We start from the raw sequence: 26,493 nt of genomic DNA, 5'->3' as shown, positions 1-26,493 counted from the left end.
TCCATTAAATGAATATTCAAGCTAATGCTGTTTTGGAATTTTCCCATTTTACTTTTCAGTTAACTGTATTTTCTTCATAATACTTGTTAGCAATCATTTAATGGAACCTAACAGCAATGCTGATGAATCTGCTCATAATTTTTTGAGCTCAGTGTAATGTCCATCAAATTTATATGCAATATAACCTCTCAAAAATCTATTACTTTACAGCAGAGAAACCTAACAAACACTACCTCAACCAGATGGTCAAAGTCAACATCACCAGTGATAAGTCATGATTATGATATGCACCTTTGATATTATGTGATATAAATGGCACTTTTCTTTGGGGGTCTTCTTTCCAAAAACTGTTAACACATGTCTAATCCTGGGGAAAACATCAGACAAATTCTAATTGAGGGACATTTTGCAAAATACTAGACCAGGACTTCTGTTAAAGTCATTAAAAGCAAGACAAGATGGAGAAACTGTCACAGATAAGAGTTGCCTAAGGACACATGATGACTAATTGTAACGTGGTATCTTGAATGGGATCGTAGAACAGAAAATGGTAAAAAACTAAGGGCATGTGAATGAAGTATAGACCTAATGCATTGATACTGGTTCATTATGTGACAGATATCTCATGGGTGTGCTGTACTCGGAACCTCTCTGCACTGTCTTTGCAATTTTTCTGTAAGTCTGAAAGTATTCAAAAGTAAAATGTTAATGAAACATGTTATGAACATACAAATGCCTTTTATTCTATTTCCATGGTAAGATTATGTTTAAAATCTTACTACTCTAATATTAAAAAGAATGCTTTCAATTCCATGTCAGTATCAATGTTTTCTAAAGGCCAGTCTTATAATTTAACTTTGGTTCTACCCTCACATATTTATTTGGCAAATTACTTAATATTTATATGCTTCCTTTTCTTGGGAATGTTATTTTATTTCCAATGGAAATAAAAATTTTAAATATTTTCTTATTTAAACTCTGACTTAAACCTATAATATAATATTATGCACATGTGTATACACACCTCTAACTATATATATATCTTCATGTGTGTATGTGCGATTTCTTGATTGTGGATTGAGGGTGATGTTGATGAACTGAAAACAGTGATTTTGAATCACAGTATTAAACAAAGCAATATCATTCATCTATTCCTCCATTTGAAAATAAGCTTGGTTGTATTTTTTGAAGAATAATTAAATCACATTTCTAAAGTATGGTTTGAAAAGATAAGAAAAGTGTATTCAAATGGCATTTAATACATTCTTGAAAAATGGAAATTATAGCTCAGCTGGAGAACTTTGTTAAAATAATTCGTAACACTTTATTCTTTGTATGTTTATTTTATTTCTTTCTTATGGCCACCCTGTAAATTAAGTATGTTCCTCATCTGCAGATGAGAAAACATGCTCAGGGTAAATGATTTGCCCAAAATCACATAAGGCAGACATGTAACTTGAAATCAAATTTATAATGAAAGCCTCATATTTGGAAATAAAACTTAATCTGTTTGTGGTGCAAGGATACTATTGAGAGTGTTTCAGGGAAGATCTGAAGCAACTTTTTGGTATTAAGTTTCTTTTTTTTTTTTCAAGATTTTATTTAGTTTTTTAGAGAGAGGGCAAGGGAGAGAGGAAAAGAGGGAGAGAAACATGGATTGGTTGCCTTTCGCACACTCCCCAGCCAGGGACTGACTGGGCTGTGACCCAGGCATGTGGCATCTGCCCAACTGGGAATCAAACTGGTGACCTCTCATAGTGGGACTATCCTCAACCAACTGAGCCACACTAGTCAGGGTGGTATCAGTTTTACTGATAAAACTGATCAGGGGGGACTAGCTAAATCTTTTACAGATTTAAGACTATTTTTTCAGGAGAACAAACATTTTACATTGGTCAGAAATTTATAAAGAACTGAAAACAGCACACAAATATCATCCTTTGTAAATGTATATTTAGATAATTAACTGTTGTAACTGTCAATATAAATACACAGGTCAGAAAGCTTTCTGGAAATATCTTTACCACCTTTTGCAATAATTTGCCAAGGCAGGCATTGCAGATTTTTCAAAATTCATATAGGCATTTTAGAGCTAAGAAATTTAGGTGGCCTTCAGAAGGATTATTTTATTGTATATTTTTCCTTAATATGTCTAATATATTGTAATTTTTATTTGTCACAATTAATTTATTTTTAATGTAAGTTAAAAATGTATAGGAAAAATAGATTTTTTTTCAAAATTAAGACTTAGGTATTATTTTAAATCATCTTAATGGGATGAAAATGCATTTTTGCCCCTACTACATAAACATTATTTACCTATTTCTATAGTCCTTTCGCAAAACTGAATTCTTAGGTAAAAATATGATACACATTTCATTCCGTAAGAACCTAGGCAGCGTTAAAAGATACTTACTATTAAACACCCCCATGCACCATGACCAAATATCAGACCTGGTCATCCTATGTACATATTTTAGGATTTAAAAAAAGACCACATTCTGGTCTTGATTTTTGCACTTAGTAACATTGACATCAAAACCGTGTTCTGCTGTCATTGTTCATATGCCAGCACACCCACTGTGCGTTGCCCTGTAACACTGTCAGGGTTTCTATGTCACCCTCAGATTACATAGTAACAGGTGTCCAGAGTGAAGAAGCCATGTCATCCATTACTGTCAGTGTGATCTACGTACAAGATCTATCTCTAAAGAAGTCTGGCTCTCCAGTGTATTGATATATATTTATATATAATCTGTATCCTCTACTTTTCTTTCCATTATAGACAGATACATCTGAAGTTAGGTGCTATAGAAAGAGCATTAACCTCTTTCTGTGTGCGTTAGCAGATTCTCACAGTATACAAGGATATCTTGGCAATCAAAAACACAAGTGTACCTTCTAAAGTGCTAATTTTTCCTCAGGGAGAAATTTACTCACTAGGAAAAATCTAATTCTACCAAAACAGATATTGTGCTCTTGGAATGGTAGCATAGACACCATTTGAGGGCATTTATTTTTGTTTATTATAGCTTTGTAATTAAAACAGAAGGAATTATACTATACTTTAAAAATTTGTAGAGTTGCAAATATACAGACATACTCTTAGGTAGAAACTTGAAACATTTTGAAATTAAACAAGAAACCTGTCCCTCCCCCCCCCAAAAAAAAATAGGAATTAAGCACAGAAATGCTCATGTAGCATGATTAGCAACATCTGAGGTGTGAATCTACCCTAGGATCATTCTCAATACAACTTCCTAATCAGGTTTCAAGCGGATAAACTAACTTCAAAAATCTGCATTTTACAAATGCCCACATTAGAGATCAGGACTCTTTATAAGGGCCCTTATCTTTTTAATATTTGGTAAAATATTAAAAGTATTGTCAAACAGACAATTCATCTAATAGTCCAAGGTATCTTATAAAGATAACTTATGACTAGCAGGTCACCATCATGTATAGTAACGAAAAGAATATAAAGCCTACATTTTAAAAGACCAATGCATGCAGTGTATCATAGTATATTATACATTTTCTATTCATGTGCACCAATTTATTGTGCTTCAAACACAGCAACAAGGAAGGTATTACAACATACATGTGTATACATCATAGTATCATAATAAACTCAGTTCTAACCCCAAAACTAAATAATTCAGGAACAATAGAACTTCACAATAGATGGGATGATTCTTTTAGGTTTTTCTTCACTCTTTAGGAAAAAAAATATGACTTTTTGTAAACATCTTCATAGTTGTCTTCTTCAACATATTACTGAAAACTATTATAGAAATAGTAAATACCCAATTGACATGGATAAAGTATGTCTTAACACACTAACACTTTCAGACAAGAACTAGCATTTGTTAAAAGAAATGATTATTATAAATATTTTCTATCTTATATTTTAAGTACATTTTCATAAATAATGTATTTAAAAGTGCTGAATATGGTAGGATAGTCAGCAACGCCAGTGTAAACAGAACATTTTTGTTTTCTACTCTGCAAACTTTTTTTTTTTAAATCCCATTTTGTCAAACACTGCAACAGTTAAAATATTTGCATAGGGAATAGATAATAGCCCTTTTAAACATATCTCCTGAATTCTATATAAATTAGAAAATCAAATTTACTTAAAAAAAACAATGCTTAAAATGCTTTAAGTTTATGGAAAAAGGAAACTTATGATGTTAACTTTTCAAGTAAACTAAATTTTAAAAAGAAAACCCAAACTTGTTTTTTATATGTTTAATAAATTAAAAAATGAGAGGTAGTTAAAAATGACAAAGAAAACCTATTTTAATATCATCCTTAATATAAGGCCAGTATTCTCTATAAATATTTTTAAAACTTCCATTTTAGGTTACTCAATACTTAATAAGTTTAAGATTAAAAAAATAGCCTCCAGGGGATATTAATATTCAAATGTAACACCTAGATATAGATATGACACTGACATTTGGCGGGGGGCAAGAGGATACTGTTTTCTTCAATGTCAAAAGTAAGTGCCAACACCAGGCACCTATGTTGTCCTAAAGACTCGGGGATACTTTAAAAAACAACGTGGCAGCTAGGAGATATGAGCACTGCACTGCCTTGCAATCACCGATGAGGATTAATAGTTTGGTTTTGACATTTTTAAAACAAGTAATTCTTAAGATACTATGTGGAAACAAGGTCTGAAGTAGAGAATTTTCTTCTTCATAACCTTACAAAACTGTTCTTGATTTAAAATTTAGCTTCCCATTGGATTTTACTTTCAAAGGAAATATGCCGCAGGGAGAGATGCTTTTCGTCAAAAATTTTTTTATGATGCTACATGTAGGTACTCTAAGTTTTTTCTGTACATTCCAAACCTAAGTGATCAAGCTTATTATCTTTTTCTTGCTAAAGTACATCCATAACACAACTGTTTTAGAACTGGAGAGCCAGTCTTTAATAAATTAATTACAGTATCGGACATGTGATATATACATAGATTCATTTTCTTCTGTTACGATTAAAAACAAAATCACTCTGAGTTGTCATCAAGATAGGATATCTTCAAATTATTTTGTGCTTTTTTTCCTCTTTTCATGTCGTTATTATTTTTTACACCACGAACTCTTCTGTGATGAAAATGCCACAGTTTTGGCAGTGGACTGACCACCAGAGGAACCCCCTGTTAGGGTTTTCCAACAAACAGAGATAAATAGCTCTTTTTTCATGTACAGGAACACTGGCTTCAAAGTGAGTGTACTGAACACAGTATATAGCAGGTTGAATACCATTGTTACAATTTAAAAATTGGCTTTTTCTGTCTTAGACTGTATTTTTAAAATGCAAACCCCAGCCAACTTTTTGGCATTAATCTCTGTAAGACCATATTGCACAAAAGTCCTTAAATACAGATATAAGTTATGCCATTGGATTAAATATTACGACAACTATGTGGCAAATGAAGCAGTTTTACTTCGCACATGCGGCCTGTGGAGATATGCTAGGAGACTGTTCGTGGGACTACAAACACAGTTTGCTTGCAAGTAGAATGAGTGTTCAAGAAAACAAACTTAATTTGGCAATTCATTGTTTTACGTGGTATTTTCTCCAAACTTAGCCATGGATAACCCTGATAAAAATGGAGACAAAGACCACATGGTTGTATTTTCACAGTAGCCCGAGGAATGCTAAACTGTAGTTCTCCAGGGACTCCGCTTCTGGTGTTATTTAACGACGTCTGTGTCCCATCCCAGCCCTCCCAAGAGACATTTTAAAATGAAAATTAAGATTCAGAAGTAGAGCTGGCAGTACTTTCAAGAAATGACTTGTAAATCTGAGAGTTCAAAAACCTTGGAAAAGAATCTCTGTGCATTAAGGTGTATATCTGAAGTTGGGCGTCTTCGTACATGTGGGGGTTTGGATCCAACAGATTTCTGTTGATTACCTCTCTCACTCGAGAATCGAGACTGACCTAAAAAGAAATAAGAGCAGATTTAGGAAATAATGTTTTTTTCAAAAGATCTCAACGAAATAACTTTGGGTTCAGAGAAATTCCAAAGAGTCAATCCAACTACCTAAATCTTGATGTTATCTTGTTAAATGCTATATAACTTTGCAAACTTTTCTCCCTCAAAAGTTGAATTAAAGAAACAAAAAGCTAAAAATTGTTTTTGACAGTTTCTATTCATTGTTGAGGTACCAGAGAATTCCCTGACAAGAATATAAATTTACCTCATACTATTATGTGACTTCTGGGTGACTCTCTTTATGGAGCCAGGTAAAAATTTTGCAGAGAGTAGCTCTCTGGAAAAAAAAATTAATGTGTGTATAAAATGCAGACAGTTTCATATGCCAGCAAGCCCCCCTTTGTCTAAAGGGGGAAACGAAGAGTGTGCAAGTTCCTAATAGAGCAGAACCACAGCAGGCACCCTTATGTCTTAGGTCCACTCGCCGACACACAAGAAACTGTGTAGTCCGTATATCGGAATACACCCAAAGATCGCTGTACTAAAGATTAAGCAGAATGATTGCTTCAAGTGGAATTTTTGAAAGGAGAAATGTAAGTAGCAGCTCAGAGTACCCATTAGTTAATATAATGTTATTTGAAAAGTATACGGAAATTCTGCAAGTGATACAGTTGTCTTTTTTCTTCTAAACCTGTTGGAACTGGTAGGGGATATTGATAAGGGAAGCAGAGAAAAATAAATAGCAGTAAGGACATGTTTGGGGAATAGAAATGAGCTCTGCATGAAATGACTTATCAGCAAAACCCTGCAAGACATAAACCATCAGTGAGACCTGATGGGTTTGCTCAGCCATCACTGCTGAACAAGGACTAGGGCACCTGATTTACAGTTAACTGTATCATCACACACTCAAGTCTGTACAAACTTTTCATATTTATGTGTAAATGTTTAATTATAATTATGCAAAAGCATTTTTGGATTCTGGCTTCTTATCTACCAACTGTTTCAATTAAGCCTGGAGTCTAAAATAGTCCCAATAACAGACGACCCATATTTCATCTGGTGTCCCCAGATTTCTGAGCTCTATGGTCCATGTTGGATTAATTGATATACTTTGAGGAATGGCTGCTAAGGGAGGATTTTCCAAGAAACAGTGATCTGGACTGAATTTCTGTGGTTTAGCCAGACCAACTTATAAACAGCAAAGCACAAAACATCGCTTGACGGAACTATATATTCTCTGTCAGGAGTTGCAAAATAATATTTATGTTCTGGAATTAGATCTAAGTTTTATTTTCTGTAATACTGCCATATGAAATCATCATCAAGTACAAAGTAATAAGTACACAATTTTTATCAGATTTTTATTTAAAAATATTATTTGTATTTCTATTCAACGGGAAAGTGTTGCCATGGAAATTTAAACTGTTTGATCTTGCTCTATAATGTGGTGTTATAATAAGGTAAAGTCTCACCAAATGCCCTCCACCATTTATATAAATGGTACTTTTATGTTCAAACTTGAGAACTTTTTGTTTCAGTGGAGAAAGAAATGTTAGGTTAGTGATAAAGAAAAAGGTCCTTTATTTCTGAAATAATAGCATAATTAAATATAGTGTAACAGTTTTTCAGTAGCTGGAATCATATTAGTTATCTTAAGACAGAGAAATAAAATAACTTGATTTGCTAACTATCTTGAATCCTCATTGTAAAATTTTTGGTTTGTTTTTTGTTTTTTGTCAAATTAAAAACAGTAGTGAAACATCACAGAGAAAGTAGTACTGTTCAAAGTTTACTAACCTATAACAAAAACACATTAGCTATTTTGATTTAAAAAACAAAATATTTAAGAGGAGCAAAGATGGTGGCACAGTGGGTGGAAGCTATACTTACTTCCTCCCAGCCAAACTGGAATTACAACTAAAATATAGAGCACTCAACCTGAGTAACCTACTGGAGTAGCTGATGGGAAGTGTTCAAACCAAGCATTTACAGAAGAAGCCACATCAAGACTGCTAGGAAGGGCAGAGGCAGGTAGAGGGCTGGCCACATAACAGCCTAGGGAGATACAATAACCCCACCCTCTGGACTTTCTGTCCCCCAGCTCTGGAGAGCTTGCATTCTACTGAGGAATAAGCTGCCTGGGCCAGGGTAGAAAGGTCTGGCGGACTCAGGAGGTGTCAGCAACTGAATGGTGTAGCTTTTGGGTGAGAGCCATTCCTCTAATTTTTTCCATGAACTTGACCGGCACCTCCCACTCATGGGAGATCCACTAGCCACGCTCTCCAGCCTTTGGCAGCTCCACCCTCCTGACTCCTAGTGGCTCTATCCTGCCAAAGTTTGAGTAGAATCTGAGACAGACTGAGTTGTGTGGCTCTGGGGCAGTGGCCATGTCCCTACCTTCCCCCAAGCCTGACCAGCACCTCCCCCTGACAAGAAGATCCTCTAGCTTCATCCTCTCAACTCCTGGCAGCCCTGTCCTACTAAAATCAGGCTCCTAGAAGAATCTTGGAGAGACTGAGTTATGTAGCTCTGGGATGCAGGCCATTTTTCCCTAGCACACACGACAGGTACAGAGTCCTCTTTTCACATGGCCAAATCTTGGTTTGTTTGGTCCTGATAAACTCTGCCGGCCTAACCTTGATGAATCCCTGAGACTACAGCCTACCGCAAAGATGTGCAAGCACTCGGCAGGTGCCAGCTAGATGGTCCATGCTGGGGCACTAGCTGAGTGGCATCGTACCTAGCACTGACACCACATTTGAATTTATATTAATCTAGTGAACACCACTTGCTTCTCCCTGGTGACTCACTGAGAACATACCTAATGCAACTCAAGTACTTCCAGAGGCTCTTTCAGTGACCGAGGCTAACAGGAAGCCTGCAGGTGGAGGCAGGTCTTGGGGTGTCTCAGGAATTTAGCTGACCTGCCCCAAGGCATGGTGCTGGTAAAAGCCAGCCTTGGTGTGTAGCTTGGTCCTACCCACACAAACCCGGGCTTAGCAGAGGTAGTCACAAACTGTGGATCACTTTTTAACTCCCAACAGGTTGACCAGGGCCAGTCACAAGCAGTGTCTGACATTGGTTTGCACCAAAGTCCCTTCCAAGAGGCCCCAGAAACAACAACTCAGTAGCGAGACTCAGACAGCATCAGAGCAGGATTCAGTTAGTACCACAAGCAGTGCATCCAAAGGGAGACCTTCCCAGGCATTAGACACTGCTGAGGCAAATCCTGCTTTGTGTGGTCAGCACTGGCACAGTGGCCCGTGCACTGTGCTTGGGGTTGACACTCACAGTCGGCCAGCCTGAAAGTTGACTCCACGCATGAATAGGCCAGTAATCATCAATAATCAGTTACAATAGGAGGGCCCACATAACTCACACAAGAGAGATTCTTGGAGCATGGAGCTTGGGTGATCAAGGAGAGTGTGTTACAGGGTCCCCTAAGACACCTACTATATGAGGCCACCCTAAGACTGGGAGTCATAGCACATTTACCTAATACTTAAAAACAAACACAAAAAGGTGTCCAAAATGGGGAGACAAAGAAATATGCCCCAAATGAAAGAACAGGAGAAATCTCCCAAAATAGAGGTAAATGAAATGGAGACAAGCAATCTACCAGACATAGGTTTAAAAAAAATGGTTGTAAGGATGTTTAAGGAACTTAGTGAGAACTACAACAGCATGAAGAAGACATAGAAACTGTACCAAAAAAAAAGGTCAGAAATAAAGTATATGATATATAAAATAAAGGATACACTAGAAAAAAATAAACAGTAGGTTGGATGAAGAAAACATAAAAAGAACCAGTCAGAAATAAGTAACACAATATTTGAAATAAAAAATACACTCCATGGAATAAACAGTAGGTTGGAAGAAACAGAAGATCGAATGAGAGCAGTAAAAAGAAAAAAAGAATTTCAGAAAATGAGAATAGTTTAAGGGATCTTTAGGAAACATGAAATGTAACAACATCAAATCATAGGGACACCAGAAGAAGAGAGAGCGCAATGGGTTCAGAATCTTTTTTTTTTTCAAATGGCTGAAAACTTCCTTGACACAGTGAAGGAAAAAAACATACAATTTCAGGAAGTGCAGAAATTCCCTAAAAATAAAGCCAAAGAGGGCCACACTAAGACACATAATTAAAACGGCAAAGGTTAAAGACGAAGGGAGAATCTTAAAAGTAGCAAGAGAAAGTTACCTACAAGGGAGCTCCCAAGACTGTCAGCTGATTATGTAACAAGCATTTCAAGCCAGAAGGGATTGGAATGAAATATTCAAAGTGATGAAAATCAAGGACCTACACTCAAAACTATTTACCTAGCCAGTATATTTATAATTCAAGGAGAAATAAAGAGCCTCCCAGACAAGAAAAAGCTGAAGGGGTTTGTTACCACCAACCCAATATTACCAGGTATGTTAAAGGGTGTTCTTTACAAAGAAGAAGGAGGAGATAAGGAGGAGGAAGAAGTGGAGGAGGAAGAGGAGAAGAAAACTAGAACATAGTTAAATAGTTAAAACAATTACATGGCAAATCCATATCTATCAATAATCGCTTTAAATGTAAACAGTTTAAATGCTCTAATTAAAACACACAGGTAGCTAATTGGATAAGAAAACAAGACCCACATATGTGCTGTCTACTAGAGACCCACCTCAGAATGAAAGATACACACAGCCTGAAAGTAAACAGGGAAAAGATAATTCGATCAAACAGAAATAAAAAATAACTGGGATAGCAATACTTATATCTAACAAAGACTTTAAAGCAAAGGCTATTGTAAGAGACAAAAAAGGACACTCCCTCACATAATAATAAAGGGAGTGATCAGACAAGAGGATATAACCCTTGTAAACATTCATACAGCCAACATAGGAGCACCTAAATATGTAAAGCAAATCTTGATGGGCATAAAAGGAGAGAACAATGTGCCTCTTATTTTTACTCAAAAACAGAATGAAATTTATGGCCAAACCAATAAGACAGTCATATCAGGGGATTTTGGCACCTCAATGACTCCAGTGAATAAATCTTCTAGACTGAAAATCAATAAGGAAATAGCAACCTTAAAAGACACACTAGATCATATGAATTTAATTGATATCTTCAGAGCATTTCACTTCAAAGCAGCACAATATACATTATTTTCAACATTTTCTAGGATAAAACACATATTAGGACACAAAACAAGTCTAAGTAAATTCAAGAAGACTGAAATCATATACAGCATCTTTTCTGACCATAGTGGTATAAAACTAGAAATCAATTACAAGAAAAAAAGTTGAAAATCACACAAAAACATGGAGGCTAAATAATGTATTACTAAACAATGAATGGGTTAAAAATGAAATCAAGAAGAAATCAAAAGTCACCTTGAAACAAATGAAAATGAGAACACAACAATCCAAAAATCTATGGGACACAGCAAAAGCAGCCCAAGAAGGAAAATTCATAGCATTGCAGGTGTACCTCAAAAAACAAGAAAAATCTCAAATAAACAATCTAACCTTACATGTAAAGGGACTAGAAAAAGAATAACAAACAAAACCCAACATGAGTAGAAGAAATAATAAAGAGCAGAGCACAAAAAAATAAAATAGAATCTAAAAAAAGTTGCAAAAGATCAATGAAACCAAGAGCTGGTTCTCTGATAAAGATAAAGAAGATTGGCAAACCTTTTATGAGATTCATCAAGAAAAAAAGAGAGAGGATCCAAAATAAACAAAAGCGGACATTAAAGAGGAGAAGTAATGACTGACGCCAAAAATGTATACAGAATTGTAAGAAAATATTATAAACAACTATAGGCCAGAAAATTGGACAATCTAGATGAAAGGGATATATTCCTAGAAACATACAGTCTTCAAAGGTGAGTCAGGAAGAATCAGAAAATTTCAACAGAAAGATTATAACTAATGAAACTGAAGCAGTAATCAAAAAACTCCCAGCAAACAAACGTCCTGGACCTGATGGTGTCACAGGTAAATTTTACTCAACATTCAAAGAAGAACTAACACCTCTCCTCCTCAAACTGTTGCCAAAAATTCACAAGGAGGGTAAAGAGGGGGTAAATAGTGATGGAAGGAGACTTGACTTGGGGTTGTGAGTATACAGTACAATATACAGATGATGAATTATACAACTGTACACCTGAGACCTGTATAATTTTATTAACCAATGTCACCCCAATGAATTCAATTTTTAAAAAAGCTAAAAGTAGCAACTCGCTGAGATTGGAACAATGTCTTCCACCAAATCATCATGCCCCCCCTCCCACACACACCACGGTATATGTAAAAGGTAGTCAATAAATACACGCAAGATGACGACAAACGAATAAACGAAAACATTTACCTTAGTATCTGGTTGTTTGCATAGCTTGTCAGTCAGTCAAAAGAAGTGTAGAGAGGTCAAATAACAAGGATAAACCCCATGGATCTAACAATCTACAGTTTCATCTTGTGGCATCTTTGTGCTTCAGACTGTAGAATATCTATAATACAGGTTAATGGGGGAGGACCCCAGCATGGGCCCTGAGCCACAGTCACCCTGGGGATCAGGCACGACTGGATGGCTCCTCAGGCCATCGGACGTGGGGTCCAGGGCTGGAGAGAGGAGGAGTTTCCTGAAAGAACGCATCCTAAGGGAACAGAATGTTGAGTAGCACAGACAAGGGCTGCTCTTGGACAATGGGAACATTTTCCTTAGTCCTCACAGACTGACATCTAAATGGCAGAAGGGAAGGGCACAATAACAGAAATAACAGAGTTTCAGAAAGAGCTACTGTGGGCCCGGGCACGCACAGAACCGGGAGGTTTGGCAGCACTTAACCAGAGGTTTCAGCAATGCCAGAAACGTTGGCAGTGCTGGGAGGTGGCAGCTGAAGCTGTGAGAAAGCGTCAGTGACTCTGTGACAGGCCTCAGTGAACTTGGAAGCAGTCATTCCCACAGGGAGCAGGAGACAGGGAGAAGAAAAGCAACTCATCAGCAACTCCACAGACCAGTTGGGGGGAAAATGTAATGAGAGCTGGAGGTCTGCGGTGCGCGTGCACGTAGAGCAGGGAGACTGAAGACAGATCCTGTCGGTGTGGTTCGGGAGAACCTGGGGCAAACAGAGTCGTGTACCATGATGCCTAATCTCACCCAGCTTCCTGCCCTGTGCAGGAGAACATGACGGCAGATGGTTATGGCTGAAGGGAGCGCACCAAGGGTCAGTGCTGCCTTTCTGTCCCAGCCATCAGGATGCTAGAAGGGAAACTGTGACTCTAATTTTTGGCAGAATTATACTAACAATGATGAATTTCACTGAGAATTTTTTTCTCATGGAAACCCTTCATTAAGTCAATGATGTAAATTCCTAAAACAACTTTTTGCATATCATCATTAAGATTCTCCCTCCATTTTTTGCATGGTATTTTCAATTTTACTGAAGTCGTTTCATTTAGACTTCTTTTCTATAAAATATTGATAGATTTTTTTCTCTTTTTCCTTTATAAGTCCGTATCAAATTTTACCAAGTCTAGCTTCTACCACTGGAGATGTGATTTTTAATTTTAACTAAATGTTTTTATGTTAAATTTTATAGGTCTAAAGAGTATCTGATTGTCCAATCAGTTCTGATAAATTTTTACCATGTGTACTTTGTCATATTATTTTGTGTCGATTACATCTCCTGAAAACAATTGTAAGTTGCAAAAGACTGATTGTTGGTGTTTGTTTCTTGGTTGGACACGAGTTGAGCAGCCATATCCTTGGTAAGGTGGAAATGACGGGAAAGCACATCTTGCTTGTCTCCAGGAGAGTTAGTTCAAGCATGCAGCTACAGTTTCCATTTCTCTTTCTGCCTGGAGTTTTAAGGCGGGGTTCATAGAAATCTGTGGTAGGGTCATGAAGAAAGCACTAGATGATAGAGTAACTAATCAGCATATTGTGGTTAGAAAAGCACCACATTTGAAATCAGGAGACTTCGCGGACTTATGTTCTCTCTCTATAAAAACCTAGTTCTAACCTCTGAACAATCTGTTTTACTTCTTGGGGAGTGAGTTTCCTTTGTTGTAAACTGGTGCCATCTAGTGGCTGCTAATCCTAGTGGCTAAAGGATTATTTTAAGACTCGTAATAATAAAGTAAGATTTTCATTTTATCAACAACAACGTTTAACTCCAATGTAAGATAATAATAATTGATCCTAAGTACGATGACACCTGTTTGATCAAGCCCAATGTCTTTCAGATTTTGTATCAACTTGAATCTAACCTGCTCCAAGTGACCTTACCTGACTACCCCAGGTCTAAACTACATCATTTCACCTTCACCCCCACCATCAAGTTTATCACAACTTTTAGTCCCTTCTTTTTGGCATGATTTGTTGTCTCCCCCAAATGTAAGCTCCTTAAGGAATAGGCCGTATTTTTGTGGTTGTGTATGGCCAGATCCCGGACATTTGGCCTACTACCTAACTCACAGGAAATACTTGGAAAGTATTTGTGAATGATAATAAACATGCACAAAGAAAAGAATCTAAGGAAATATAGTTCAATGAATCTTGGTTATAAAATCCCATTTGAAGTACTGTAAGTGCTGAATTCACATAGTTTTTCTTGAAAAGGAATATACTTCTACATACAGATTCCATATGCCCACCCCATATGCATTATTTTTAGAAAATGTGGGTGTTTAGAGAGCTTTCGTGCCTTTCCCCTCCCAGTTAGCAATGGGAAAGTCAGGGTGAAATCAGAAGCAAACAACCCCTATTCCAATTAACACCCCCGTGCGGCAGAGCCTGGGAGTCACAGAGGCAGTGGCCTTTAGAGCTCGGGATCCGATGGCTTCACTCCAGGGAACAAGGAAGCGGAAGCACTAAGGGAATTATTCACTGCGGCTGGATGGCAGGTGGCAGGGCCAGGTTGCCGCCCTGGTTAAAAATGTTTGTTCCAGGATTTATAATTATTTCTTTATTCAATAGCTCAGTGCTGTTGATAGTTGGTAATAGCTGTTAAATACACTTTTAATTAAAGTCCTTTATTTTGGGGGGTTTGTCTTTCCAATACTTAATGCATGCAAGCTGCCAGCAGCATCTGCTATGCACAGCAAGGCTACTATTCGTCTTTCACTTCTCTTCATGACTTCCATGTTGTTTGAGGACAAGGCAGAAAACAGAAAATTTACCCATATGCTATTGTTAATTTGCTTTTAGAGTCTTTTTAGACTGTAAATTTTGGTCTTTCCTCTCTTGACAGGTATGCCATTCCAAGAAATGGAAGTTGTATGGCCTCCTGGTTACAGACACCTATTATATAGCACACTGCACAAATTATTAAAAGTATATAAACAGGCTTTTAAGACAAACAGTGAAATGCAATTTCCAGCCTGCTGGCTTCATGTAGGAAGTAACTTATATAAAGAGTTCTAAGAATGTAGACTTTCTCTACATTTAACAGAGAGAGGCATGATAACTCAATCAACTTGAGGTAAATGAACAGTCTAGTGAAAAAAATGAGGTTCTGGTTAAGAATAAAGTCCTGATAATTTTTAGTGTTTAGTTATTACCAGTTTATAAATGATTCAACTGTTCATATTCTTTAAAACTATTTGGAGTAAGTAGAAACAGTTACAGAGTTTCAGAGGTAGGAAGGCCAGGTTAGCTGTCCCCTACCCGGGAGAAGACTCCACTGGGACTCTGAGCTCCATGTTGAGAGAGGCTCTGAGGTTGAACCCGGGGACAGCAGTGAGGAGGACCACAGTTTACTAACCGGGTTGTGGGGCGGGGTGGGGCATGAGGTTAAGTAGCAGAAGGGCCTCACAGCTGCCATTCTCAGTTTGGTTTCCTGTTCTCTGTGCCCCTTTTGACTTTAGTGAACTCACTTCTCCCTGGTCACACAATTAGGCTGAAGCAGAGCCAGGGCTAGAATTCCCTGCACCCCAGTATTGGTCCAGCGCTCTTCCTACCGCATAGTCAGGGCTCTCTTGGTGGGACGTGTTCGCCCCAGTGTTGGAACGCAAAATTTGAAGCTGATAACTCAGCACTGTCAGACAATTAGTGGTGTATTGAGGCTGATTAGAAACTGACAAATTTTTGCATGGAAAAGGCAGTGATATATAAGAGTTTGCAAAGGGCTCTTTTGAAGTGCATGTGTGTCAGTGGGTCGTGGCTGGACATGGTTTAAGAGTAAATACAGCTACACCTTGGCTGAAAATATAACCTTTTTAACAATGGTCTTTTATAATTGCAAATACTTACTTTTAGTTCACTAGTTTTCACTGCTAATCAATAATCGGATATAAGGATGGGCAAAAGCTGATTTGCAATTGTGAGTTTATCTTTCAATAATCAATAACTATGATAGCTCTAAACTGTGGCCCACAGAAGAAGAAGTAAATTTGTGAAAATTAGGTACTTTACAAATCCATGAAATCTGGAGATCAGGAGCTGTGGGGACAATGGGAAAATGTTTCTATGAAACACTAAAAATTAGAAGTAGTGACTAAAACAAAGGAACTATATGTACTTATTATATGAATACTTTTTTCTTTCTAATAGCATTATTTAAAAAATGGAATAGTAATCATTTTCAGATGGTGCCTAGATGGTACAAAAATGGACTAGATAATCTAGACAATTATCATTTAAGATGATATATTGTGCATATTTTGGTGTGAGAAATGGGTTAGATTAGCTTCCCAAAGACTCTGTAATTATGTGTAGTTATGGGCATGAGAAGTACGCCTTTGAGCACATTTGAATTATTTGATATATTTGCTATACAATGCAATATTAAAATGAAAGTGAGAAAGAAGTCAATGTGGTAAAGAAAACCCAAGCACTATATATTGGTTAAACGCTGAGGCTCTAGATAGATCAGAAACCTGGAGAATGCACTTTTAGGATGTAGACTTACAATTTGTGATAGAAACAAAAGCAGTAATAAATACATTGACACTTCAGAGAACATTCTCCCCACCTTGTTGCTATAAATACCCTTTTCATGTTAATTCAGGAAATAAAAAAGAAAACAATCTTTTGTGTATCCAACTCAAGGTTTCTCATTTTTAAGAGATGATACCATTGGAGTACTCTGGAATTCCAATGGCACTTAAAACCGAATAAAAAAACTAGTTACTTCGTAGACCTCACTGGAGGGGAAATAGTTTATAGAGACCCCCAAACATAGAGGTTGCTAAAGCAGACGCTTCCATAGATTTCAAGGTAAGAGTGCAAGTCAGGTGGGGCCCCAGCAAGTATTGGATGGGGCGCTGATGTGTGCAGCCTCTTTCTAGAGGACTTCGTAAATGTCTGTGTGAGCACCGGAGGGCTGTGGGGCCACCCTTGGGGAGCAGAAAATGACCAGGTCAGGACACTTAAGTGCACAGGTAGGAATCACAGAGGTTTAGGAGCAGAAACGATCAATAGAGGGTGGTGTGAGAAAGAAAAGGCACTCTAGGAACCTCTGAGTTGAAAGGCTTGAAAACAGGTCTGGAACTTAGCACCCCAGAGGCCCCCCCCCCCCCCCCGTGCATGCCATTAACCCTTCCCTCACCAGCAGCATTTAAGTCCAACAGCTGGAGCTTAATGGAAAAGTGTTCATTTGGTTGCTTGAAATGTTCCTCATGCATTAGGTACACTCTGGCGATGGGAAAAAATCGCTTGCACTTTCAATGACAGCACAACTAGAATAAGTAAAATAATTATTATACCCATCTCTGCTCAAGAATATTAATGGATCATGAAGGCTCAATCTTCAGTTCTGTATCACGAGCAATACAAATATGGTATTTTCTTTTGAGCCCCTGCATCAGAGGTTTCCAAACTTGCATATGTGTGGGGAGCTTGTTAAATGGACAGATTCCTGAGCTCTATTCTAAAGACTTCAGATTCAGAAGTCCTGGGTAGGCCTCAAGAATTTGCTTTACCAACCAATGCTCCTGCTGAAACCTCACACAGGTAATCTGGGGATCACATTGAGAAATGCTGCCCCAAAGTAAATTCTTTTCCATGTTAGTGTTAAGTCACAGGAAATCGTATTTTCAACAGGCTTCCTAATGTTAGTCCTGAGAAGCAAGTAGACTACCGCAGATTCAGCCAGAGGTAAATGAACAAAGCAGAGTGAGGGCACCTAGCTTTCAAACACATTCACATAGTCCCTTACAGTGGAATCTAAATGATTTACCCGGACAAGCTTCTCGTCTGTCCACACCCCATACATGATCCTATTTGGACAGAGCTCCTTGCAGGTTCGTCCTTGGTTAGGAAGCCCACACCAGTACTTGCCAGTGTTTTACCTCTTTAGGTGATAGTATTGAAATGTAATCATCATATATCGTTCGGGCCTTTTCCTCAATTACTTTTTTGTTCTGCTCTTTCTTTAAGTCTTCACAGGCAAGCCAGAAAAGTAGGTTCTCTTCGCTGTATTCTGTTCGGAGGAACTCTCTGAAAAGGTTTCTTCCTGCGGGGGCCTTCATCATCTTGTCAAAATTCTGAGACCAGGACAAGACTTCATCTGAAGTGGGGTTTTGCCTGCAGGGAAAGAACGGGCCATTATCCAAGGCGACCTTGAATGCTAGCCCTCGTAGATGGGAGCAGCAGATAGATTTTCTATTCAATTGCTGCCATCTAGTGGTCATTGCCCCTCAGTATGGGCTGATCTGGCAAAAAAATCTGCCAGGACTAGGTGAGTGATTTCTGGGTCTTGACAAAAATTAGTGCTAGGTACAAGCTGCATGTCATGGGGTCAAGTGTTCAAATAGCAAGGGGCTATACAGACTCTGCATGTGGTCATTATAAGTCCTACCAAAGACTGGAAATGTTCAAACCTTGATATAGTCCAAGGTCATAGAAACAGTCTATACACTTATTGTTCGAAGGGCAAACTGAACTTTTTTGTTCGCATCTGATGCAGATTTTCATTTTCAAACTATAAGATACAGTTTCTCCTTTCATTTCTGGTGGCTTTATTTTTTATCACTGGATCTAAAAGAAGAACCCATTGTGTGCGCTTGTCACCTATTTTCCTAAACTTTAATGATGATTCCATTCAACACCAGTGGGACGAAAGTGGGTTTACAGTTGTTTGCATGAAAAATAATAAAATAATTAATAAATAATAACATAAGAATAAACCATGTTTTGCACACTCACAACTGTAAGCCTACTTTTGCCTACTCTGTACTGTGAATGAATCGTCACCCATGAAGTTATTGCAGTTACAAAGCTCAGGGCCTTTGTGATGACGGTTAGGACCTTTGCGATGTCTATATTCAGGTTTTCAGTGACTACTTTGCTGCAGGAACCACCAGTTATTGCTCCCTTTGCTTGTACATCAAAGAAGTGGGAGAAATGGATTGGGGATGCTTATGGTTAAATGGATCTTGCTTCCCCGTTCAACAGTCCATTTAGTAATTTTCTAAACTAAAACGCACTTGGTCAAAGAAGGTATACATGTGTATACACGTTTTTGAGAAAGTATTTAAAATAGATTTTTATTCTCCCCAAATGTCTAAATTCCCTCATTCATTTAAAAATATATTTAAAAAACCATTACTATGCAGCATCAAGATTAAAACCTTCTCATCAGTAGAAAAAGAAAGCACTTAAAATTACCCAAATGATCCACCTGTGTCTTGATTTTATCGGTAGATCCCATTCTTCGTTTCAACTTCTCCTTTTGGAGAAAATACTTGGCTAGAGTCTGTTCTAACGGAAATGGGACCGACCGCCAGCTGGGTGCCCTTTCTGCCTGAGTTAGGCAGCTCCATGTATCTTTTATGTGTGTGTTTTAGATTCTTCCCGGAGGAAGAGGATGACTGAAAGAAATGTTCTCAGAAAGAGGAAGGAAAGAATTAGCCCATTTTGAGGGGACTAATCACGCAACAATCATTGTTTTTTGAAAGGGACAGGATAAGCCAGGCAATATTTTAGCTGATCGCTTAACAAAGCTAATAGAAGAACGGATGCAAAGCAACTGCATCACAAAAGACCTCCCAGCTTGTGTGTGCATTCACTTCCCAAGCCCACTTTCGGACCGACAGGAAGAAGCACAAGCTGACAGCTAAGCGCTGAGTAGATGCAAGCCATGTGTGAATACAAGATGTAATTACAACATGAATCACTCACCCTTCTTCCTCTAGGACCTGGATGCTCTCCATTTTGGTGGTGTGTGGGGGTCTTTCTGCAGTTCCCGCTCTTTCTTCATTTCTCACAGTGAGGCTGTAATGTAGCAGAACATTTTATTTTGTCCATGGAAAACCAATTGTTGAAAGAAAAGAAAAAAAGAACTGCAGGAAACTATTTCACAGAAGAATTTCATTTCCAACTATGTGAGAAGGTTTAATGTACAAAAGAGCAATGTCATTTTTAAAAGATGATGGGTAAGCCCAGGTCAACTCAAAAAAAAAGAGAATCACTATTGAATAAAATTATAAATACATCAGAACTCAAAAATGGATACTGTTACACATTCTGGCTTCATACTTACATGATCTAAATTACTTAATCCCTGAGATACCTACATGATCTTATGCTTTAATATTTGATATACTTTATTATGCTACTCATTGGAATAATTTCATTTTGGCTTTTGATTAGTTCTATTCATAGTTTGTTTCCTATTTACTTTCCTCCGCTGGTAGCTAAAAAGGTACAATGTGTCAGAATCTAAAACAGCATTTGCATAATCCACATCACCCTCCTGTGCAGACCAGGTTCTCTGTCACCGATACCATCATTCCTCCACACACTCAAGTTTGAACCACTGGATTCACAGTTGACCTTGTCTGTGCCCTCTCATCCCATGTAGCCAATCTCCAATGCCTCCAGGGGTTCTAGAAAGGGGAGCATTGGTCGGGAAGGGTCTCTGGGTCTGTGGGACATAAGTTCAGAAATTGTACAGGATTACAGCACCTAGGATACTCCCGTTGGCTTTACTACTGCAGGAGCTGCACCTTAGGGTGGAACACCCAAGGTTCTAGGTGTAGGTTCTAGGTGATGAGGGAGGTAATAGGCAGATACTAAGAAGCAGTTGGGTAGGATGACTTGGAGAAGTCAAGCCACTGAATTAGCAAACTGATCCCCCTGTGTAGGAGCCACGGGGCTTCATTTGATCCTGTCAGAGAGCAAAAGAAGTTCAGCTAACATCTTTTTCATCTGTTCGTTCACTCATTTTTTCAATAAGGGGAAATGGAAACTATTATTTTCTAATGTCTGTACGTGCCAGGTGCTATATTTTTACCTTTAATTTCATTCTCCCCATTTTATAGGTAAGCAGTGAATCACAGGGTTGTGTGTTAGGTCGACCCAAAGTCATACAAAATATGTGATATGGTTGGAATTTAAATCCAGTTCTGGCAAATGACCCTGTTCTTTGTGCTGAGCGCCTATTATGAAGCATGCTCCGTGGCAGGCGCTGATGCAATGAACTACTCACTGCGTGAATGAAGAAAAGGGTCACGGGATGTGGCTGTGGCGGCAAGGAGTTTAGTTTGGATAAAGCTTCCAATGAGTGAATATCAGGAAAGTCTGGCCAGGGAAGCTGAGATAAACTCATTCTCTTACTCTCAGGTGCAAGGGTGAGGACGGAGAGGCTGGAGCGAAGGGAAGAATTTCAGGAGGAGCGGCCCATCCACAACTGAAGGCGATGCTAGCTAGGAGCCTTTAGTTCAGAGGGTAGATTATTTGCAGGAAAGTGAGCTCAGTAGGAGTTGGATAGGATGCTTTAGTCAGAAAAGAGACACTTCAGTGAAAAAGAGATTAATAGTGAAGTCAAGTTCTCTTCTAACAGTTTCTAGAGACACTGGATGGTGTCTTGGTGTAGAACTATGGAAAGAAAAGAGTAAACCTTCACTGGACGGTGTCTTGGTGTAGAACTATGGAAAGAAAAGAGTAAACCTTCACAGCAGTGGTGTGGCCATAAGACTTCTGCAGAGCAGAAACTACAGCCAGTTGCTGCTGGAAACCCAGCAAACTGGCTGTGCTCAGCAGGGACACTGCACGTGCGGGGGTGGAGCCCTCAGAGGCAGGGCAGCCCTGGGGAATACAGCGAAGGGGATTCAGAGAGGGCAGCACCACCGTCTGTGTCTCACCTGTGGGTACCACGGATGTGTTTGCCGACTGCGCTGGCCTAGGAAACCTCAGTCCTTGGTGTTGCTGAGCTCTTAGGTCAGCGGCTGGGTTAGGAGAGAGTCACTAAGTTCTCAAAGTATGACTACAGTGCTTCTCTGGGATTGGATGATATGTTTCCAATAATTATGTGAAAGTGGGTGGGAGGAGGTTGACAATATTCTGTAAAATTTCCTGGGAGAAATTAATGATGCCAAATGTATGAAATATGCACATTTTGATAAATTCCAGAAAGAACTTATTTAGGCAGGACATTAATAGCCTTTCTGGCCAAGTTTTACTGAGTTTATATGTGTGTGTGTGTGTGCTCACATAGGAAAGTATTATACAAAGACAAAAGAAGAGTTTGCTTTACTGATTAAATACTAAATTTGAAAATTCATTAGTTATATTTTTTAAATATTTTTAAAATTTATTTACCTTTAGAGGGGAAGGGAAGGAGAGAGGGAGAGAAGTATCAATGTATGGTTGCCTCTCATGTGTCCCCTGCTGGGAACTGGCCTGCAACCCAGGCATGTGCCCTGACTGGGAATCGAACCACAACCCTCTGGTTCACAGGCCCGTACTCAATCCACTGAGCTACACCAGCCAGGGCTCGTTAGTTATATTTCTTTACAAATGCAGTGTGACACAGTCATGCAAGTATTCTTCATTTTATGCAACATCTTAAAAAATTTTTTTTCACCATTGTGTGTTTGCTGTAGAGCAACAAATCTGGAATCTACATGCAGGACTGGCAAGTTTCCGAACATGAGTTCTGGCCCTTCTGTCCATTTCTGCGATGTTCACAAACATCCCAAATGCCACATGTTCACGTGATCATTATGAAATATTGGTTTGTGTTTATATCTCACTTCCACAGATGGTAAAATGTGGACACATGTGTACTAAAGTGACTTAAAATAACTGTTCAATAAATGCTTAGCTGTTCACTCTTTGCTCCATTTCCTGATTTGATATTGGACACAAAACTGTCCCATAGAAAGAAACTGACCTTTAGCAATCAGCAAATGTCCTGCTAATTAACTGTCTTACGGTGCTCTTCTCAAAAAATTGGTCTCAAAGTTTTAATGATCAAGAACCACTGATATTGACACTTGAAGATGAAAAATGGAGAAAATGACAGGAGAGTGAGTACTGGACTGTTCGTCATTTACATCTTAGGAATGACGAATGTCTGTCCCCAATTTCACTTGTTCCTGCTCTCAGTAATAGAGTCAATTTTTAAGATAATAAATTGCCAGAAATATTTGCTTTAGATCAACATATACATACTGTGTGTGCCTGAGAAAAGCTCTAAAAGGAAAACAGTAAGTGTTACAAGAGAGGGTTCATATGAGACTTATACTTTTTACTTTTACAATGTTTGTAATGTTTTAAATGAACATTCCTACTTTTTAAACAACTAAAGCCATACGTAGAACAGAATATGTACACCATGCTCACTGTGAAAGTCAATCAAAACTTAAATATTTACAGAGGGAAGTGCCAGTCCAACCTAGGCTAAAAGGGGGAAATACGCACTTAAAATTACATTGGAAAGTTTCCAGGATGGTGACTTTAGGAAGGGGAAATTACATTTGGTATATTTCAAAAATATGGAAACGATGCCTTCTTTGTGCTCAGATGGCCTTTTTGTGCTGTAACCCCCCCCCCCCCCCATGGCTAAGGCTGAGTGAGCAACCTCCGGAACATAAGCCACTAAGGAGACAAAACTTATCTCCCTGGCAGGAGCGCAGCTTCTGCTCCTTCATCCATAACTGGCCCCCAATGCTTGATCAGTTAGCCAATATTGGGTAAGATTCCCCAAGGGGAGAAAGACCTAAGACAGGCATGGTCACCTGGAGACCCCAGGGAAGGACTCGCGGGGCTATGGAGAAAGGGGGTGATGGACCCTCACCCCTTGGCTTTGATGAAGCCTGAGTCCTCATTTCTCCTAATTCCTTGGCTGTCTTCCTCCTCTGCCTGACTTAAGCCTGAAACAATGACAGAGGGTGGTGCAGCCCTGTGCTGGAAAGGGTGGGTTCCCTGGGTGATCAGGCCTGAGAAAGAATGCATAAAATCCTGTGAAATCTGCTTTGCTAAGAATGCTCTTAATTAAATGATAAAGGCCCAAGCAGGAAATGAGTTCATTTCCCTAAGTTTTGTAGCCTTTTAGCTGATGGACCCTGACTCAGAAGAAGCCCTAATAGTTCTTTGTATGCTATCTACTGTTTGATCTTTACTGACGGACAATGAGATGTACCTGTATTCCTGTGCAAATTAAACCCAATAAAAGCCTGTCTAGGCAAGGGTCAGTGTGCTCCCCCCTTGAGGGAGTGGCTGTGTCACTCCCTTTCCTCCACAGGACTTGGTAGTCCATGTGAATTTGTCTCATGTCTCATCTGTAACACCGTGGGCACTGCAGGATGGTGTCCGCATCATTACTGGCTGCCCATTACAGAGTTTGCCAACTGATCTGTCCCCATGGATACCAGTGGGGCCTATTTTGGAAGACAGTCCACTTATGTAAGAAAAATAATTGGTTCTTAGGGAGAACTTTTGAAATGGGTGCAGATAACATGAAAACTCTGCCATAGCCACAGTGACTCTGAGACTGGGGCTGATCACAAAACTACACATGTATACAAAATCTCAACTGAGGATCAAAGGGATGCTTCAATTTAATACAGGATGACATCAAGGGTCCAGAAAGAGCCACTGTCATTAGTAAGGCCGATACTATTCAAAATTTTAATATTCTTACATTGTGATACCAGTTTTTCCTTTTTATTTAACAGCTTCTACCTCAAATTTCCCAGTGCAAAAATGAAATCGACATCCTCAGGTTCTGTAAAATATTAACAGGTTATTCTTTAAATGTTCCATCTTCCTCAGTGAAAAAAATTATGGTAAAATAATACAGCAGTTTTATTTAGTAATTAATCATAGTTTGTAAATATGTCAGGGACACCTGGTTGATGCAACATTGCCTGGGTTGGAAATTCAAGATCAATAAGCAGCAGCTCCGAATGCAAGGAGCACTGACAGGCAAGTAAGCATCATGCAGTACCGCAGTGAGAGCTAAAATAGAGGTATGCAGGTGGTGTTTTTGCAGGCACAGGTGCGGTATCTACCATTTTGTAGGAGGGAATTGAGACAAGCTTCATGGAGGAGGTAATGAATAACTCGATTGAACAATAAGCAGGTGTTTGCCAGATGGACACTTGGTCAAAGGGAATTCCAAATAGGGGGGAAAATGTATGGAGGCTGGGAGCTGTAAAAGAGGCATCGTACACATGTGTGTTGGACAAAATGGAGAGATCAGATGTGTCGGGGTCGAGGGGAGCAATCAATTAGGGATGGCAGGGAGGTGTGGCTAAATAATGGGCCAGGAAAATGAGGAGGTGACTCCAAATCTAGAACATACCTCCTGTAGGATGATTTTGGCTTTTCACAGTTAATTTTCCTCATTTATAATGGGGGTAATGGTGGTGACCTACTACACAAGCAGAGACTCAAAACCTGGGACAAAAAGGCAAATTATTACCCATGCTTCATGAAATATGAGGGCCAGTTCCAATTTTACCGAATATTTTTCATCTCAACTGGAGGAAATACAGGCTAATACCTTGCCATTATTATAAACTACTTCCTCATACATTACCTACCACTTCTTTCTCACAACTCTCCTAAAAGGCGAGCAGGGATTTGTTATTGATCCTTCCTATTTTATTGACCAGGAAACGGTCACCGACGTTGACTTATACAATACCCACAACTAACACGTGTCATGATTAGTTAGCGTCGGCATTCATTGATTGCTCCTAAATGTTTGGAAAGGGTGAGCCCGTCACAGCCCAGTGGCGGAGGTGCACCTGCCCCTCCATCGGCGCTGCCGCACAGCTGGAGGCGTATAGGGATCAATGCCCAGGCTACTGAGTGCACAACAGATACAGGAGACGGGGAATTTCTCAAGTCCCTGGAGTGGAGATTACCGGGCAGAAGTGGTTACAGAAGGTTTTGACAGCAAAGCCTGGAAGAGGAAGAGAAGAGGTGATACCTCTCATGACTGCAGACCACGCGGCACCTCTATAAGGAGTCACACCGGAAGGACAACCAGCTCCCATCCTCGGAGAGGGCCTTGGGAGGAGGAGGTGTGGGAAGGAGAAGAGCACCCCGTGCATCACTTAGAAAAGACTACAAGGAACCAGAAGGCGGGGCAGCAAACACGCACCATCCACAATTTCAGACATAGCAAAACACAGGTACAGTCAAACGTGTGACTCCAACCTCTCCTCTTCCATGTATACATTTTGGTAAAACTTGCTTATGAATGGAGACTGTGGGGATGAGAATGGTGGCTGGAAATCTGTCTGAAAATGTATTACAACACTTGTTTAAAAAAGAAGCATTGCCCCTATAAATACTCCACCTACCTTTCATAAT

General features: G+C 39.0%; 1 protein-coding gene across 1 annotated transcript in view; it reads right to left on the bottom strand.

The window, feature by feature from the left end:
• Nucleotides 1-5,434: 5,434 nt before the first annotated feature.
• The window catches only part of RGS17 (regulator of G protein signaling 17), an 87,328-nt gene continuing 66,269 nt past the window's right edge, over nt 5,435-26,493 (bottom strand). Inside the window, exons 3-5 of the mRNA XM_037157631.2 lie at nt 20,065-20,157; nt 18,234-18,468; nt 5,435-5,953 (exon numbers count right to left, since the gene is read on the bottom strand). Of these exons, the coding sequence (XP_037013526.1) occupies nt 5,765-5,953; nt 18,234-18,468; nt 20,065-20,157 (517 nt within the window). The 3' untranslated portion in view covers nt 5,435-5,764. The remainder of the gene's footprint in view (nt 5,954-18,233; nt 18,469-20,064; nt 20,158-26,493) is intronic.

This window comes from Artibeus jamaicensis, unplaced genomic scaffold, assembly GCF_021234435.1.
Source record: "Artibeus jamaicensis isolate MK-2021 breed Jamaican fruit bat unplaced genomic scaffold, CSHL_Jam_final contig_497, whole genome shotgun sequence".
Lineage (NCBI taxonomy): Eukaryota > Metazoa > Chordata > Mammalia > Chiroptera > Phyllostomidae > Artibeus > Artibeus jamaicensis.
This window is presented reverse-complemented; position numbering and strand designations above follow the sequence as displayed.